Source organism: Chiloscyllium plagiosum, chromosome 6, assembly GCF_004010195.1.
Source record: "Chiloscyllium plagiosum isolate BGI_BamShark_2017 chromosome 6, ASM401019v2, whole genome shotgun sequence".
Lineage (NCBI taxonomy): Eukaryota > Metazoa > Chordata > Chondrichthyes > Orectolobiformes > Hemiscylliidae > Chiloscyllium > Chiloscyllium plagiosum.
In genome coordinates this window covers 15,856,126-15,872,141 of record NC_057715.1, presented here as the reverse complement: position 1 = coordinate 15,872,141, position 16,016 = coordinate 15,856,126, and the positions used below count along the sequence as shown (strand labels likewise).

The 16,016-nt window shown below is 43.0% G+C and overlaps 1 protein-coding gene across 5 annotated transcripts in view; it reads right to left on the bottom strand.

The window, feature by feature from the left end:
- nalcn (sodium leak channel, non-selective) overlaps nt 1–16,016 on the bottom strand; it is a 284,414-nt gene that overhangs the window by 212,121 nt on the left and 56,277 nt on the right. For all 5 annotated transcript variants that reach the window (XM_043691273.1, XM_043691274.1, XM_043691275.1 and 2 more), the window contains one exon: nt 6,087–6,173. In XM_043691273.1, coding sequence (XP_043547208.1) covers nt 6,087–6,173 — 87 coding nt within the window. The remainder of the gene's footprint in view (nt 1–6,086; nt 6,174–16,016) is intronic.

Sequence of the window (16,016 nt, the reverse complement as noted above, 5' to 3'; positions counted from 1 at the left end):
ACAGACACTTAAGAAGCTATTTCAGAATAGTCAGAAAATACATTCCAGTGATTAAGAAATAGTCTAAGACATCATATCTGTAGCAAAATAAAGAAGTTAAAAATAGTAACATCAAACTAAATAAAAGAGTATATAATTGTGCAAAGATGTGTGAGAGGCCAGAAGATTCAGCAGAATATGAAGAACAGTAAAAGGTGACTATAAAGGTTAACAAGGAAGAACAAATTACATTAGAAGAGAAAGCTAGCTGGAAATTTTAAAAATGATAGTAAGAGTTTCTACAGATATATATATATTTTATATATATATATACTATACTATATATTTATAACTTTCTGTATTTAAAATGGGAAAGGTCTATTATAAAATCAAGGATTGTGGAAAGGATTGCTGCACTTTTAAAAATCTGGTTACTGACACTCATTGCTGTTTACTTGTTCAAGTAGAGATGGCGATGGTTACTGTAAACGAGCTGTAACCAGGAGGCAGGAACCAGGTGTATGAGGGAGATTCTGCTGGCAACAAGTCGCTGAATTGTCTGTGTACTGGTGCTCAGTATTAATAGCAAAAGCCTTCTGCTTCCAACAACTGTGTGTTTCACTCCTAGATAGATGAATGGCTTGGGACTGTGAACAATATGTTCAAAAGCCTTTGGACCTCTGAATAGGGGAGTGGTGTCATTCTCTCGGCAGTAAACAACACCTAAAGCCTGAAGAAAGCCTTATTTTCCCTCATTAGTTGCAGTAAGCTGTTGTGTTTGACCAATAAGTTAGAAATTTTATAAGTTTTGAATAAGTTGCTCTGGGCCTATTGTAAACAGAAAATACCTGGAAGAAAGAGATCAATGACAAGCAAGTCCTGATAAGTTAAGGAATAATCTCAGTCAACTCTGTGGACATGGATCATTGATCTGCCTTCCTAGTCTTTCCCTGCAACCACAGCATAAATGTTTTTTTTTTGCCCGTATGTGCCTGTCTGTATGTGGATGCAGGAGGAGTTTTATAAGGGGTTAGAATATAATTTAGTTCTTTATATGTAGCCATAATCTATTTATTTTAAATAAGTAGCAATTGTTATGAAGTTGAAGGCACGTACTAAACCTTTAAGGGAGAGAGAATGCTGTTCTGAACTGAGAGATTACAAGCACCTGTGTATATGACTAGATGGCAGTCCCAGAGTGTACTGGAAATTTGAAAATATGTGACATTTGGCTGGAAAATAGATATCTGAGTTTTGGTTGCTGTTTTGACAACAATTTGAATTGAACCAATCAGTTTAGATGATACCCCAGGATACTAAGACCCAATTGAGTTTGAATTTATTGTTTTGCCAACATCGAACCAAAGAGACGATTCAATGTTGGGAGTATATGAATGAAGACATTTGAAAATTGGTCAGGGAACAACTGCTGGAGAGAAGAAAACTGCTGGAGAACTAATTGCCCATGTAACATCTTGCTGTCAAAGAAATTTAAAAAACACTCTGTAACAAAGGTATTTTTTCATGTGAAATATACTCACAGTAAAAATAAAGGAAATGACCCAAGGAGATGAGCAGCAGGAAACCTGAAGACAGTAGGGAGGACAAAGACTGTGTGATTTTGAGATTAATCAAATGTAATTTTAATAAATATCTTATTGGAACAGCATATTGTTATAGAGTTGGAGTCAGAGAGTAAGCAGTTAGGAGAAAGGGGGGCTTACATTTATGAATTTTTTTGTTTAATGTTCTCTTTTAGAGTAAAAAGTAAATTGATATTACTTTCTGTAAATAGTGGAATTTAGGAGTTCTCTGTCACTCATATTTTAACAGATTACAAGGCAAGCTTTTCTGGGTGTTAGGTTAATTAACAGAAAAGGTTTGCTTTTGTGTTGTAACACAATCCTTGGTAACTATGGAAACTTGGTCTGTATTTTCTTCTAACATTCGTCCAAAATTATAAGTAAATTGGGCAACTTTACATATTTTCAGAAAATCTTTAACTTTTGTGATGATTCAGAGAATAGTAGTCTTGATTTCCAGCTAATCAATGAGATCTGATACATCTAAAAAGAAAATAAGTTACTGTTAGACCTCTAGAGCATGGATATGAGGAATTAATAATGGAAAATAAGGAAATAGCAGATGAATTAAACAGATGTCTTGTCACTATCTTCTTTTCAAAGGAAATAAATACCATTGGGGGTGAATTGGGGGTGGGGGGGTGAAAGGAAAGGAGCCTAAAATAATTACAATCACCAGAAAAAGTATACTGAAGAAATTATTAGAACTAAATGCTGACGAGGCCTTGGATTCTGATAGACTTCCTCTTAGGGTGTAAAGGTGGCTGTGAAGATCCTGGATACATTGGCTTTAATTTTCCAAAATTCCCTGAATTTTGGGATGGTCCCATTAATTGCAAATTCAAAGAAATAGGAAGTGTGAAACTACAGATAAGTTAGTTTAACACCAGGAAAACTACTAAAAATTACCAAGGTGATTATAGTACCATACTTCAAAAATATGAATCCAAAATGTTCAGAGTTAACCTGGTTTTGAAAGGCTAATCATATTTAACTTATTTATTGGAGTTCTTTGAGGAAGCACAAAACATGTGGATGAATGGGAACCTGTGGATGTGCTATATGTAGATTTCCAGAAGGCACTTGTCAAGATGTTGCATCAAAGATTACTACAAAAACTGAAAGAATATTGAGTGCTAGCATAGATTGAGAACTGGTTAGCTAACACAAACCAGAGTAGGCATAAATGGATCATTTTCAAGTTGGCAAGATGACTACCCCAAGGAGTAGTTTTGGGTCCTCAAATATTTATAAATCATATCAATAACTTGGATGAAGAAAGTGAATCTATGATGAGACAAAGATAGATTGAAGGGTAAGTTTTGAAGAGGGCATAATAGTCTGCAAAGAGATAGAGCTAGATTAAGTGGGTGGGACAAAAGAAAATGATAGATGACCTATACTATGGGAAAATGTAAACTTGACCACTTTGGTCGGAAGAAAAGCATTATATTACATACCCTACCATATGTATAATACATTAGCATGCAAGTACAGCAAGTGATTAGGAAGGCAAATGGAATGTTGTTTTTTATTTCAAGGGGAATTAAATGTAAAAGTAGGGAAGTTTTGTTACAGTTGTACGGAGCATTAGGAGACCACCTGAGAATACCATGTGTAATTTTGGTCTTCTCTTTAAGAAAGGATATAAATATGTTAGAAACAATTTAGAGAAGGTACCCTTGATTGACAACTGGGATGGAAGGCGAGTTATGGTACGTAGAAAGGCTGAACAGTTTGGGTCCCTATCTGTTGGCGTTTAGAAGCATGATCGATCATGGATGTAGGTTTGCTCACTGAGCTGGAAGGTTCATTTCCAGACATTTCATCACCCTACTAGGTAACATTTTCAGTGGGCCTCAGGTGAAGCACTATAATGATTCCTGATTTCTATTTATATGTTTGGGCTTCTTTGGGTTGGCAATGTAATTTCCTGTAGTGATGGCATTTCCTGTGGTGATGTCATTTCCTGTTCGTTTTCTCAGGGGGTGGTAGTTGGGGTCTAACTCGATGTGTTTGTTGATAAAGTTCTGGTTGGAAATTAGAGGAAACCTTCAAGACCATCAATAATACCCTTACTGGCATAAAGTTCACTAAAGAGGAGGTAAACAACAACAAACCGCCATTTCTGGATGTCACAGTAGAGTGAACAGCCAATGGGCAACTTCAAACCAGTATATACAGGAAAACAACACATACAGTCCAAATATTGAACTACAGAATCATCCCAACATCCACAAACGAAGCTGCATCAGAACATTATGTCAACGAGCCAACACACACTGCAGCACAGAGATCTACGCAGAGGAAAATCACCTATACCGTGTATTCAAAAAGAATGAGTACCGAATGAACACAGTCCGTTGATTTCTCAGCAACAAATCCAAACAAGCAAACAAAACATGTCCAGAAACCCTAACTACTCTCCTCTACATCAAAGACATCTTGGAAATGACTGCCAGACTACTCAGACCCCTTTGCATCATGATAGTCCACAAACCCACCAACACACTAAAACAGCCACTAATGAACCCTATACAGACAAGCAAAACTAATGTCATTTACAAAATACTGTGCAAGAACTGTAACAAACTCTACATTGGACAAACAGGCAGAAAACTAGCCACCAGGATACATGAACATCAACTAGCCACAATAAGACATGACCCTCTCTCACTAGTATTCATACATACAGATAAGGAAGGACATCACTTCGACTGGGACAACACATCCATCCTAGGACAAGCCAAACAGAGACATGCAGGAGAATTCCTAGAAGCATAGCATTCCAACCAGAACTCTATCAACAAACAGATCGAGTTAGACCCCATCTACCACCCATTGAGAAAAAGAACATGAAATGACATCAACAACTCAAAGAAACCCAAACACATCATGTACAGTGCTTCACCTGAGACCCACTGAAAATGTTACCTAGTAGGGTAACGAAACGTCTGGAAATGAACCTTCCAGCTCGGTGAACAAACCTACATCCAGAACCTCAACCTGAGCTACAAATCTTCTCAAACCTCGCCATGATCAATCATGTTATTGAAACACAAGATCCTGAGGAGACTTGAAAGGTGGATGCTGAAAGGATGTTTCCCCTTACTAGAAAGACTAGAACTAGAAAGCATGGTTTAAAAATTAAGCGCACCCAATTTAAGGCAGAAATAAGAGAAGGGCCAGCGAGTCTGTGAAAATCTCTTATTCAGATGGTGTCACAGCCAGAGTCACTGAACAGTTTTAAGGCAGAGATAGATAGTTTCTCAACTAACAGAAGAGTCAGAGATTAATGGTGGTAGGCCAGAATGTGGAGTTGAGGCAGCAATCAGATCAGCTAATTGGCGAAACGGGGTCAATGGACAAAATGACCTCTCCCTGATCCTAAATCATATGTTCATATGAATAGCAATAGCATAGAAGTATTTAAGGGAAAGCTAGATCAACATGAAGGAGAATTCAATGGATGGATATGTGGGTAAGGTGAGATGAACAGCGATGCAAAGGGCTTATTTGAAGTATAAAGCTGTGACAGGGACCAGCTGGGCCAAATGGCCACTTGCTGTGCTGTACATTTGGTATAATACGAAAATTTCGACCTTGAATAAAATATTAAAACTCCAAAAGCACTGAATGATCATTTGTGAAAGGATTGGAAAATTGGTGATAATGGATAGCTTTTCTAAAATGAAAAGAAAGGGAGAAAAAGATTATTAGGTGGACAACTTACTAACAACAGGCTGTTAAAAGTGAGGATTTCCCTGGATCTACCTACTTACTGATGCTAAAAGTTTTTCCTTCAAGTCTGTTGTGTTTTGGAATGGGCTGCCTGATCTAGTGATAGAAGCAGATTTCAAACAATACATTCAAAAGACAATTGGATAATTATTCAGCAAGGAGAAACATTGCAGGGTTTCACCAAAAGGGAAAAAGCAGGGGGATTGGGATTAATTGGAGAGTTCATTCAAAGAGCTGGAACAGACACAATGGTCCAATGGTTTCCTTCTGTGCTGTACAATTCTATGCAATAAAGAGAAAAACTAGCAGAATTCAGTTCTTTCTTCAACAACTCAACTCCCATCGCTGATCACGGAGAATACTGAGAAGCAATGTGGAGACATTCACAGCACAAAACTTCCTCCCAGAGACAACAATTTACACAATATGCATTCCTACTGGTTTCAAATTATTTAATACATATTTAATAGTACAGACATTATTTGTTTGCCTTACTGCATGCTTCAAGCTTTAAGGTTTCCTCCAAACCCCTTCACTTTGCTGTTTCCTTCTCGGAGTCCCTCCTGAACACTTTTGACCAAACTTTAACCTGCCTTCATAGCCCCTTCTGTGGTGCTGTCCCAAATTTTCTTTCAAAATTACTCCTGTGACGTATCTTGGGAAGTTTCACTATGTTAAAGTCACTAAACAAATGCAAACTGTTATTGCTAATAACAGACTTTATTTCAAAAATCTTAATTTGAGAGGAACTACACATTTATTAAACACAAATTGCAGTCATACCTGCAAGCATGCTGGGGCTCTACCTTGGGGCTTATTCATGTCTACTGCTACCAGCTGCCATCCACCAGCTGCATCTTCATGAAACATCTGCAGAGAAAAGACGATACAGTTCACCAACATACATACTTCAAATACTATAACCTGAAAATAATACACCGATTCAATAAATTTTACAACAATTCTGAGGTTACGCGAAGATTTACAAGGATTGTACCAGGGATAATGGAATGCAGTTATAAGTAATAACTGGAGAAGCTGATTCATTCTTATTTGAGTTGAAAACAATAACAGTCATAGAGATGTACAGAGTGAAAACAGATCCTTCGGTCCAACTCATCCATGTCAACCAGATATTCTAAACTGATCTAGTCCCATTTGCCAGCATTTGGCTCATATCCCTCCAAACCCTTCCTATTCATATACCCATCCAGATGCCTTTTAAATGTTGTGATTGTACCAGCCTCCACCACTTCCTATGGCAGCTCATTCCATACACGCACCACCCTCTGCGTGAAAAGGTTGCCCCTCAGGTCCCTTTTAAATCTTTTTCCTCTCACCTTAAACCCATGCCCTCTAGTTTTGGACTCCCCTATCCTGGGAAAAAGACCTTGGCTCTTCACCCTATCTATGCCCCTCATGATCTTACAAACCTATATGAAGACCCTTCCAGCCTCCAACATTCCAGGGAAAATAGCCCCAGCCTACTCAGTCTCTCCCTCCAATCCCAGCCACATACTTGTAAATCTTTTCTGAACCAATAAGAGGAGAATTAATGGAGACATTCCAAATAATGAGGAGTTCTGATAGAGCAAATAAAAAAGAAACTGGCTCCCACTGGCAAGGGATGGTAATCAGAGGACAGAGATCCTTAATTCCGTTTAAGAACGAGAGGGAGAGACAAGGAGAATTTTTGTTTATTTTTTAAACATAAGTTGTTCTTGTCTGGAATGTGCTTTCTGAAAGGACACTAGAAATCATTTCAACAGAAGTTTTGAAGAGGAGGTTAGTTAAGTATTTAAAAAGATAATAAAAGGCAAAGAGTGGGAAAATGGGACGAAGTAGGTGACTATTTCACACAGCCAGTACAGACACAATGGGCTGAATGGCCTCGCACTGGATAGTAAAATGCCTCATCATGGAATAAGTGAAGGAGGTTGAGCAATTGTTTCCACAGTGTTAATGCCACTCAGTGAGCAAAACACATAAAAAAGCATTGGGCTTAATATATACTCAGTGCTAGGAATAGAGTGAAAGAATTTTGAATGGGAGACCAGGCTTCTTGCGGGTTCTGCCATGTTTAACAGCGGGATATCTCCAAATTTATTCATTAGCTTTACCACCTGGCAATTGCATTGACAGAGTAGCTGGGTACGGCTGTGGGGTCAGTTACCTCAGTTGTCTAGATGTTTGCAGTGTGACATTTCATGATACTAATGCTGTGCGGACAGTCTCTGGACAGGCTGTGGTGATTCAGGCTCGATGCAGAGTGGTATTCAAGGTATATAACTCATTCTCGAACAAAGAGGCATCCCCAGTCCTTCCTGGGCTCTGGCTAATTATCTTACTTGCCTGTCGGGCAGAACAGTCCCCCTCAATTCTCTTAAAACCAGAAGCAGGTGGCTCAGGGATTTTGTCTTTCTACCTGCTTGCTTTTGGGGCCTGATCAAAATAAAACTTTGAATTTTGAGAGTTAACAGATATCTTTGTAGCATCTTTGAACAGGGTGAGGTCCTGGAGAACTGGAGAATTGCTAATGCTGTCCCCTTGTTTAAGAAGGGTAGCAGGGATAATCCAGGTAATTATAGTCCAGTGAGCCTCATGTAAGTGGTAGGGAAACTGCTGGAGAAGATACTGAGGGATAGGATCTATTCCCATTTGGAAGAAAATGGGCCTATCAGTGATAGCCAACATGGTTTTGTGCAGGAAAGGTCATAGTTTTACCTACTTAATAGAATTCTTTGAGGAAGTGACAAAGTTAATTGATGAGGGAAGGGCTGTAGATGTCATTTAAATGGACTTCAGTAAGGCGTTTAATAAGGTTCCCCATGGTAGGCTGATGGAGAAAGTGAAGTTTCATGGGGTCCAGGGTGTACTAGCTAGATGGATAGAGAACTGGCTGGGCAACAGGAGACGGAGTAGTAGTGGAAGGGAGTTTCTCAAAATGGAGAACTGTGACCAGTGGTTTTCCACAGGGATCTGTGCTGGGACCACTCTTGTTTGTGATATACATAAATGATGTGGAGGTAGGTATAGGTGATCTGATGAGCAAGTTTACAGATGACACTAAGGTTGGATAGTGTAGCAGATAGTGAAGAGGACTGTCAGATTAGAGTAGATTAGATTAGATTACTTACAGTGTGGAAACAGGCCCTTCGGCCCAACAAGTCCACACCGACCCGCCGAAGCGCAACCCACCCATACCCCTACATGTACCCCTTACCTAACACTACGGGCAATTTAGCATGGCCAATTCACCTGACCAGATTATATAGTAGAATATAGATAGATTGGAGAGTTGGGCAGAGAAATGGCAGATGGAATTCAATCCGGGCAAATGTGAGGTGATGAATTTTGGCAGATCCAATTCAAGAGCAAACTACACAGTAAATGGAAAAGTCCTGGAGAAAATTGATGTACAGAGAGATCTGGGTGTTCAGGTCCATTGTACCCTGAAGGTGACAACACAGGTCAGCACAGTGGTTAAGGAGGCATATGGCTTGTTTTCCTTCATCAGCCGGGATAGTAAGAGTTGGCACATCATGTTCTATAAGACATTGGTTTGGCCACATTTGGAATACTACGTACAGCTCTGGTTGCTACATTATCATAAGGATGTGGATGCTTTGGAGAGGGTGCAGAGGGGGTTCACTAGGATGTTGCCTGGTTTGGAGGGCACTAGCAATGAAGAGAGGTTGATTAGATTAAAATTATTTTCATTAGAAAGATGACGATTGAGGAGGGACCTGATTGAGGTCTACAAAATCACGAGAGGTATAAACAGGGTGGATAGCAAGAAACCTTTTTCCAGAGTGGGGGACTCAATTACTAGGGGTCATGAGTTCAAAGTGAGAGGGGAAATGTTTAAGGGAGATATGCGTGGAAAGTTACTTACGCGAAGGGTAGTGGGTGCCTGGAACGCATTGCCAGTGGAGGTGGTACAGGCAGGCACGATAGTATCATTTAAGATGTATCTAGGCAGATACATGAATGGGCAGGATGCAGAGGGATCCTTTGGAAAATAGGCAGCAGATTTAGATAGAGAATCTGGATCAGCGCAGGCTGAGAGGGCCGAAGGACCTGTTCCTGTGCTGCATTTTTCTTTGTTCTTTATACGGGGCTACTTTTGAAAATGTGCTTTGCCAGTCGACAGACTTACCTGCTAGATATTTGACAAAGTCACTCGTACACAAAGGAAATAGGAAAATAGACCTAAAACATCCACTCTATCTATTCATACATAATCATTATACTTAACAATCACAAACGTAACATTTGGCTTGCCACAAAACTGATAAAGAACTGTACATGCTGGAAATCTCAAAGCAAAACAGAAAAAAAAAGTGAAATCTTGCAAAGATTATACAAGGTGCCTCCAGACAAAAGGGGTAGCCATGGGCACCCGTATGGGCCCCAGCTATGCCTGTCTCTTTGTTGGCTACGTAGAACAGTCCATCTTCCATAATTACACCGGCACCACTTCCCACCTCTTTCTCCGCTACATTGAAGACTGCATTGGCGCCACCTCGTGCTCTCGCGAGGAGGTTGAGCAATTCATCAGCTTCAACAACACATTCCACCCTGACCTTAAATTTACCTGGACCATCTCTGACACCTCCCTCCCCTTCCTGGACCTCTCCATCTCCATTAATGACGACCTGACTTGATACCGACATTTTTTACAAACCCACCGACTCCCACAGCTACCTGGATTACACCTCTTCCCACCCTACCTCCTGCAAAAATGTCATCCCGTATTCCCAATTCCTCCGCCTCCGCCGTATCGCTCCCAGGAGGAGGACCAGTTCCACCACAGAACACACCAGATGACCTCCTTCTTTAGAGACCGCAATTTCCCTTCCCACGTGGTTAAAGATGCCCTCCAACGCAACTCGTCCACATCCCACACCTCCGCCCTCAGACTCCACCCCTCCAACCATAACAAGGATAGAACGCCCCTAGTGCTCACCTTCCACCCTACCAACTTTCGCATAAACCAAATCATCCGCCGACATTTCCGCCACCTCCAAATAGACCCCACCACCAGGGATATATTTCCCTCCCCACCCCTTTCCACCTTCCGCAAAGACCGTTCCCTCCGTGACTACTTGGTCAGGTCCACGCCCCCATACAACCCACCCTCCCGTCCTGGCACCTTCCCCTGCCACTGCAGGAATTGCAAAACCTGCACCCACACCTCCTCCCTCACCTCTATCCAAGGCCCTAAAGGAGCCTTCCACATCCACCAAAGATTCACCTGCACATCCACCAAAATCATTTATTGTATCCCGATGCGGTCTCCTCTACATTGGGGGGACTGGATGCTTCCTAGCAGAACGCTTTAGGGAACATTTCTGGGATACCCGCACCAATCAACCACACCTGCCCTGTGGCCCAACATTTCAACTCCCCCTCCCACTCTGCTGAGGACACGGAGGTCCTGGGCCTCCTTCACCACTGCTCCCTCACCACCCGACGCCTGGAGGAAGAATGCCTCATCTTCCGCCTTGGAACACATCAACCCCAGGACATCAATGTGGACTTCAACAGTTTCCTCATTTCCTCTTCCTCCACCTCACCTTAGTTCCAAACTTCCAGCTCAGCACTGTCCCCATGACTTGTCCTACCTGCCTATCTTCTTTCCCACCTATCCACTCCACCCTCCTCCCTGAACTATCCCCTTCACCCCCTCCCCCACTCACCTATTGTACTCTATGCTACTTTCTCCCCACCTCCACCCTCCTCTCATTTATCTCTCCACTCTTCAGGCTCTCTGCCTGTATTCCTGATGAAGGGCTTTTGCGCGAAATGTCGATTTTACTGCTCCTCGGATGCTGCCTGAACTGCTGTGCTTTTCCAGCACCACTAATCCAGAGCTAGATAGACCACACCTGAAATACCAAGCAGTTTGGTTCCCTTACCTGAGGAAGCTATATTTACATTGGAAGCTGTCCAGTGAGGCTTCACCATGTTGGTCCTGGGTACGGAGGGATTTTATGAGGAGCGGTTGAGTAGACTAGGCCGGTATCAGAGTTTGGAAGAGTGACGAGAGAACTTATAGAAGCACAAGACCTTTCGGGACTTTGACAGGGTAGGTATGGTGAAGTTCTTTCCCCTTGTGTCTTGGACCAGAGGATATAATCTCAGAGTGAAGGGTCACCCATTGAAGGCAGAGATGAGGAACAACTCCTTCTCTCAAAGAGTAATGAATCTGGGAAATTCTTTACCACAGAGGGCTGTTGAGGATGGGTCCTTGAGAATATTTATGTCTGAGACAGAGATTTTTAAATCAGTAAGGGAAACAAGGGATATGGGGAAAGCATATGTTGTCAGGATTGGGAGCTTTGAGTTATAAGGAGAAGCTGGGTAGGCTGCAATATTGAGGATTATCAGGTCAGCCATGACCTCATTGAATGGCAGAGCAGTCTCAAAGGGTCGAATGGCAGAGCAGTCTCAAAGGGTCGAATGGCAGAGCAGTCTCAAAGGGTCGAATGGCCTACTTCTGATCCTATCTTTCATGGTCGGCCAGAATCATTCTTTAGAGTTTAAATGTCACACTTAATTTGATAATCACTCTTGTTAAGTCCTTTGGGACATTTTATTATGTTCAAGGTTTAATTAAAATACAGGAACACTATTCTCAAATATAAATGGTCGTCCCACAGTTTGCTATTCTATCTAAATATTGGGCTTGTAGATATATCTTGTGTTTTGGAATACAATTTTATCATGCTTTTCTTTTCTGACATCTCAGTGGCATGATTCTAGGCAGTAAAATTCAATATCAAAGCCATGACATGAAAATGCAACTGACCACCAATCCGACTAAATTACAGTTATCCATTAGAGTGTGAAAAATTTACAGTCACTAGTTATGTGAAAGCTAACTTACTTGTACTGCTGACAGCACCTGCTAAATGTAGTGAGGGATGCCCTGGCAGAAATCCAACAAAGTAATTTCACCAACATTTCTAAAAACCCTCAAAGAGAGTTATGATTATCTATGATACCACTTGATAAATGTCCAAATTTGGAAGAGGTTTGGGAGAAGGACTATTCAAATGGGGAGTAGTGCAATGGAAAATCTGTACACTGGATCTTTTGACATTCATTCTGGGATATGAGTTTTGCCATCCAAGGTGGCATTTATTGCCCATCCTTAGTTTCCCTGGACTCACTAGCTTACTTCGAATTGCAACTAATAGTCAACTGTGGGACTGAAGTCACATATATCCCGAGGCCAGGTAAGAATGACAGGTTTAATTCACCAAGGGACATGGATGAACCAATTATGCTTTCAATAACAATCTAACAGGTTCAAGGTCACTTTTAAAGAGAACAGCTTTTTATTCCTACAAATATTCTCTTTTAAAATGAAATCTTTTCACTTGTGTATCCAGGGAATTTTTCATCATCATCACCATTTGGGATGATTAGTGGCAAATAACATTCATGTCACACAGGAGACAGGCAACGACAGCTTTTAAGAAGAATGTGTCTTTACCTTCCTGTGATATTACAATTGGTGAGTTGATGTCGACAGAATCGTACAGCAGGGAAACAGACTCTTTGGTCCAGCCAATCCATGGGTGGCATGGTGGCTCAGTTGCACAGCACTGTGGCTCAGTGGTTAGGATTGCTGCCTCACAGCACCAGGGACCCGGGTTCGATTCCAGCCTCGGGTGACTGTCTGTGTGGAGTTTGCACATTCTCCCCATGTCTGCGTGGGTTTCTTCTAGGTGCTCCAGATTCCTCCCACAGTCCAAAGATGTGCAGGTTTGGTGAATTGGCTATGCTTAATTACCGATAGTCAGGTATGTGTAGTTTAGATGCATTAGTCAGGGGAAATTTCGAGTAATAGGGTAAGGGAATGCGTCTGAGTGGATTACTCTTCAGAGGGTCAATGTAGACTTGTTGGCCCAAATGGTCTGTTTCCACACTGTAGGGATTCTATGATTGAAACATAATCCCAAACTAAACTAGTCCCACCTGTCTGGGCTTGGCCCACATCCCTCCAAACATTTCTTATTCATGTATTTATCAAAATGTCTTTTAAACATTCTAACCATACCCGCATCCAACACATGAACCTCACTTTATGTAAAAATATTGCCCCAAATGTCATTTAGAAAATCTTTCTCCTCTCACCATAAAAATATGCCCCTTCATGTTGAAATGTCCCATCCTAGGGGAAAGATATCTTACATTCACTTAATCTATGCCCCTCACAATTTTATAAACCTCCATAAGGTCACCCCTCAACCTCCTGTGCTCCAGTGAAAAATGTCCCCGTCTATTCAGCATCTCCATATAACTCAAACCTCCCAATCCAGGCAACAATCTGGTAAATCTGAGTCAAGATTAGAGTGGTGCTGGTAAAGCATAGCAGGTCAGGCAGCATCTGAGGAACAGGCATCTGAGGAACAGGAAAATCGATGTTTCGGGCAAAAGCCCTTCATTAGGAATGAGGCTGGGAGCCTCAAGGGTGGAGAGATAAATGGGAGCGGGTTTGGGCTGGGGAAAGGTAGCTGAGAGTGCAGCAGGTGTATGGAGTTGGGGGTGAAGGTGATAGGTCGGAGAGGAGGGTGGAGTAGATAGGTGGGAAGGGAGATTGTCAGGTAGGGCAGGTCATGAGGATGGTGCTGAGCTGGAAGGTTGGAACTGGGGTAAGGTGGGGGGAGGGGAAATGAGGAAACTTGTGAAATCCACATTAATACCCTGGGGTTGGAGGGTCTCAAGGCGGAAGATGAGGTGTTCTTCCTCCAGGCGTCGGGTGGTGAGGGAGTGGCGATGGAGGAGACCTAGAACCTACATGTCTTTGGCAGAGTGGGAGGGGAAGTTGAAATGTTTGGCCATGGGGCAGTGGGGTTGGTTGGTGAAGTGTCCTGGAGATGTTCTCTGAAGCATTCTGCGAGTAGGCGGCCAGTCTCACCAAAGTAGAGGAGACCACATCGGGAGCAACGGATACACTAAATGACATGTGCGAAAGTGCAGGTGAGGCTTTGATGGATGTGGAAAGCTCCTTTGGACAGAGGTGAGGGTAGAGGTTTGGGTGCAGGTTTTGCAATTCCCACGGTGGCAGGGGAAGGTGGGTTGTTAGGGGGCGTGGACCTGACCAGGCAGTCACGGAGGAAATGTTCTTTACGGAAAGTAGATAGGGGTGGGGAGGGAAATGTATCTCTGGTGGTGGGGTCCATTTGTAGGTGGTGAAAATGTCAGCGGATGATGCGATGTATATGGAGGTTGGCAGGATGGAAGGTGAGGACTTGGGGGGGGGGGTTCTGGCCTGGTTGAGGTTAGGGGTGGAGTTTGAGGGCAGAGGTGCAGGATGTGGATGAGATGCATTAGAGAGCATCATTGACCATATGGGAGGGAAAATTGCGGTCTTTAAAGAAGGAGGCCATCTGGTATGTTCTGTAGTGGAACTGGTCCTCCCGGGAAAATGTTAGTGTCAAGATGGTCACCGTTGTTGGAGATGGAGAGGTCCAGGAAGGCGAGACAGGTGTCAGAGATGATCCAAGTGAACTTAAGGTCAGGGTGGAATGAGTTGCTGAAGTTGATGAACTGTTCAACCTCCTCATGGGAGAATGAGGTGGCACCGATGTAGTCATCAATGTAGTGGATGAAGAGGTGGGGAATGGTGCCGGTGTAACTCTGGAAGATAGACTGTTCTACGTAGCCGACAAAGAGACAGGCATAGCTGGGGCCCATGCGGGTGCCACTGGCTACCCCTTTAGTCTAGAGGAAGTGGGAGGATTTGAAGGAGAAATTATCGAGGGTGAGGACCAGTTCAGCCAAACGAATGAGATGGTCAGTGGTGACATTGGGAGAGGAAGAAAGGAGGGCTTGGAGGGTCTGGTCATGGCGGATGGAAGTGTAGAGGGACTGGATATCCATGGTGAAGATGAGGCATTGGGGGCCGGGAAAACAAAAGTCTTGGAGGAGGTGGAGGGCTTGGGTGGTGTCCACAACGTATGTGGAGAGTTCCTGGACCAGGGGAGATAGGACAATGTTGAGGTAGGTAGAGATGAATTCAGTGGGACAGGAGCAGACTGAGATGATGGATTGGCCAGGGTGGTCAGGCTTATAGATCTTGGGTAGGAGCTAGAATTGGGTGATGCGGGGCTCCCAAACTATGAGGTTGGAAGCTGTGGGTTGGAGATCCCCTGAGGTGTTGCGGTTGTGTATGGTCTGGGAGATGATGGTTTGGTGATGGGAGGTGAGATCATTGTCAAGGGGGTGATAGGAGGAGATGTCTTCAAGTTGGCGCCTGGCTTCAGCGGTGTAGAAGTCAGTGTGCCAAACTACCACTGCACCCCCCCTTGTCTGCTGGCTTGATGGTGAAGTTGGGGTTGGAGCAGAGGGAGTGGAGGGCTGCGCGTTGTGCGGGTGAGAGGTTGGAGTGGGGAAGGGAGGTAGATAGGTTAAGGCGGTTAATGTCTTGGCAGCAGTTGGAAATAAAGAGGTCAAGGGTGGGTAACAGACCAGCATGGTGTGTCCAGGTGGATAGGGTGTGATGGAGGCAGGTGAAGGGGTCCTCGGAGGGTGGGCGGGAATCTTAATTGAAAAAGTAAGCTCGGAGGCGGAGGCGGTGGAAGAAGAGTTCGACGTCACAACGTATATTGAATTCATTGATGTGTGGACAGAGGGGGATGAAGGTAATCTTTCCTGAACCCTCTCCAGCTTAATAATACTCTTCCTATCACAGAACTG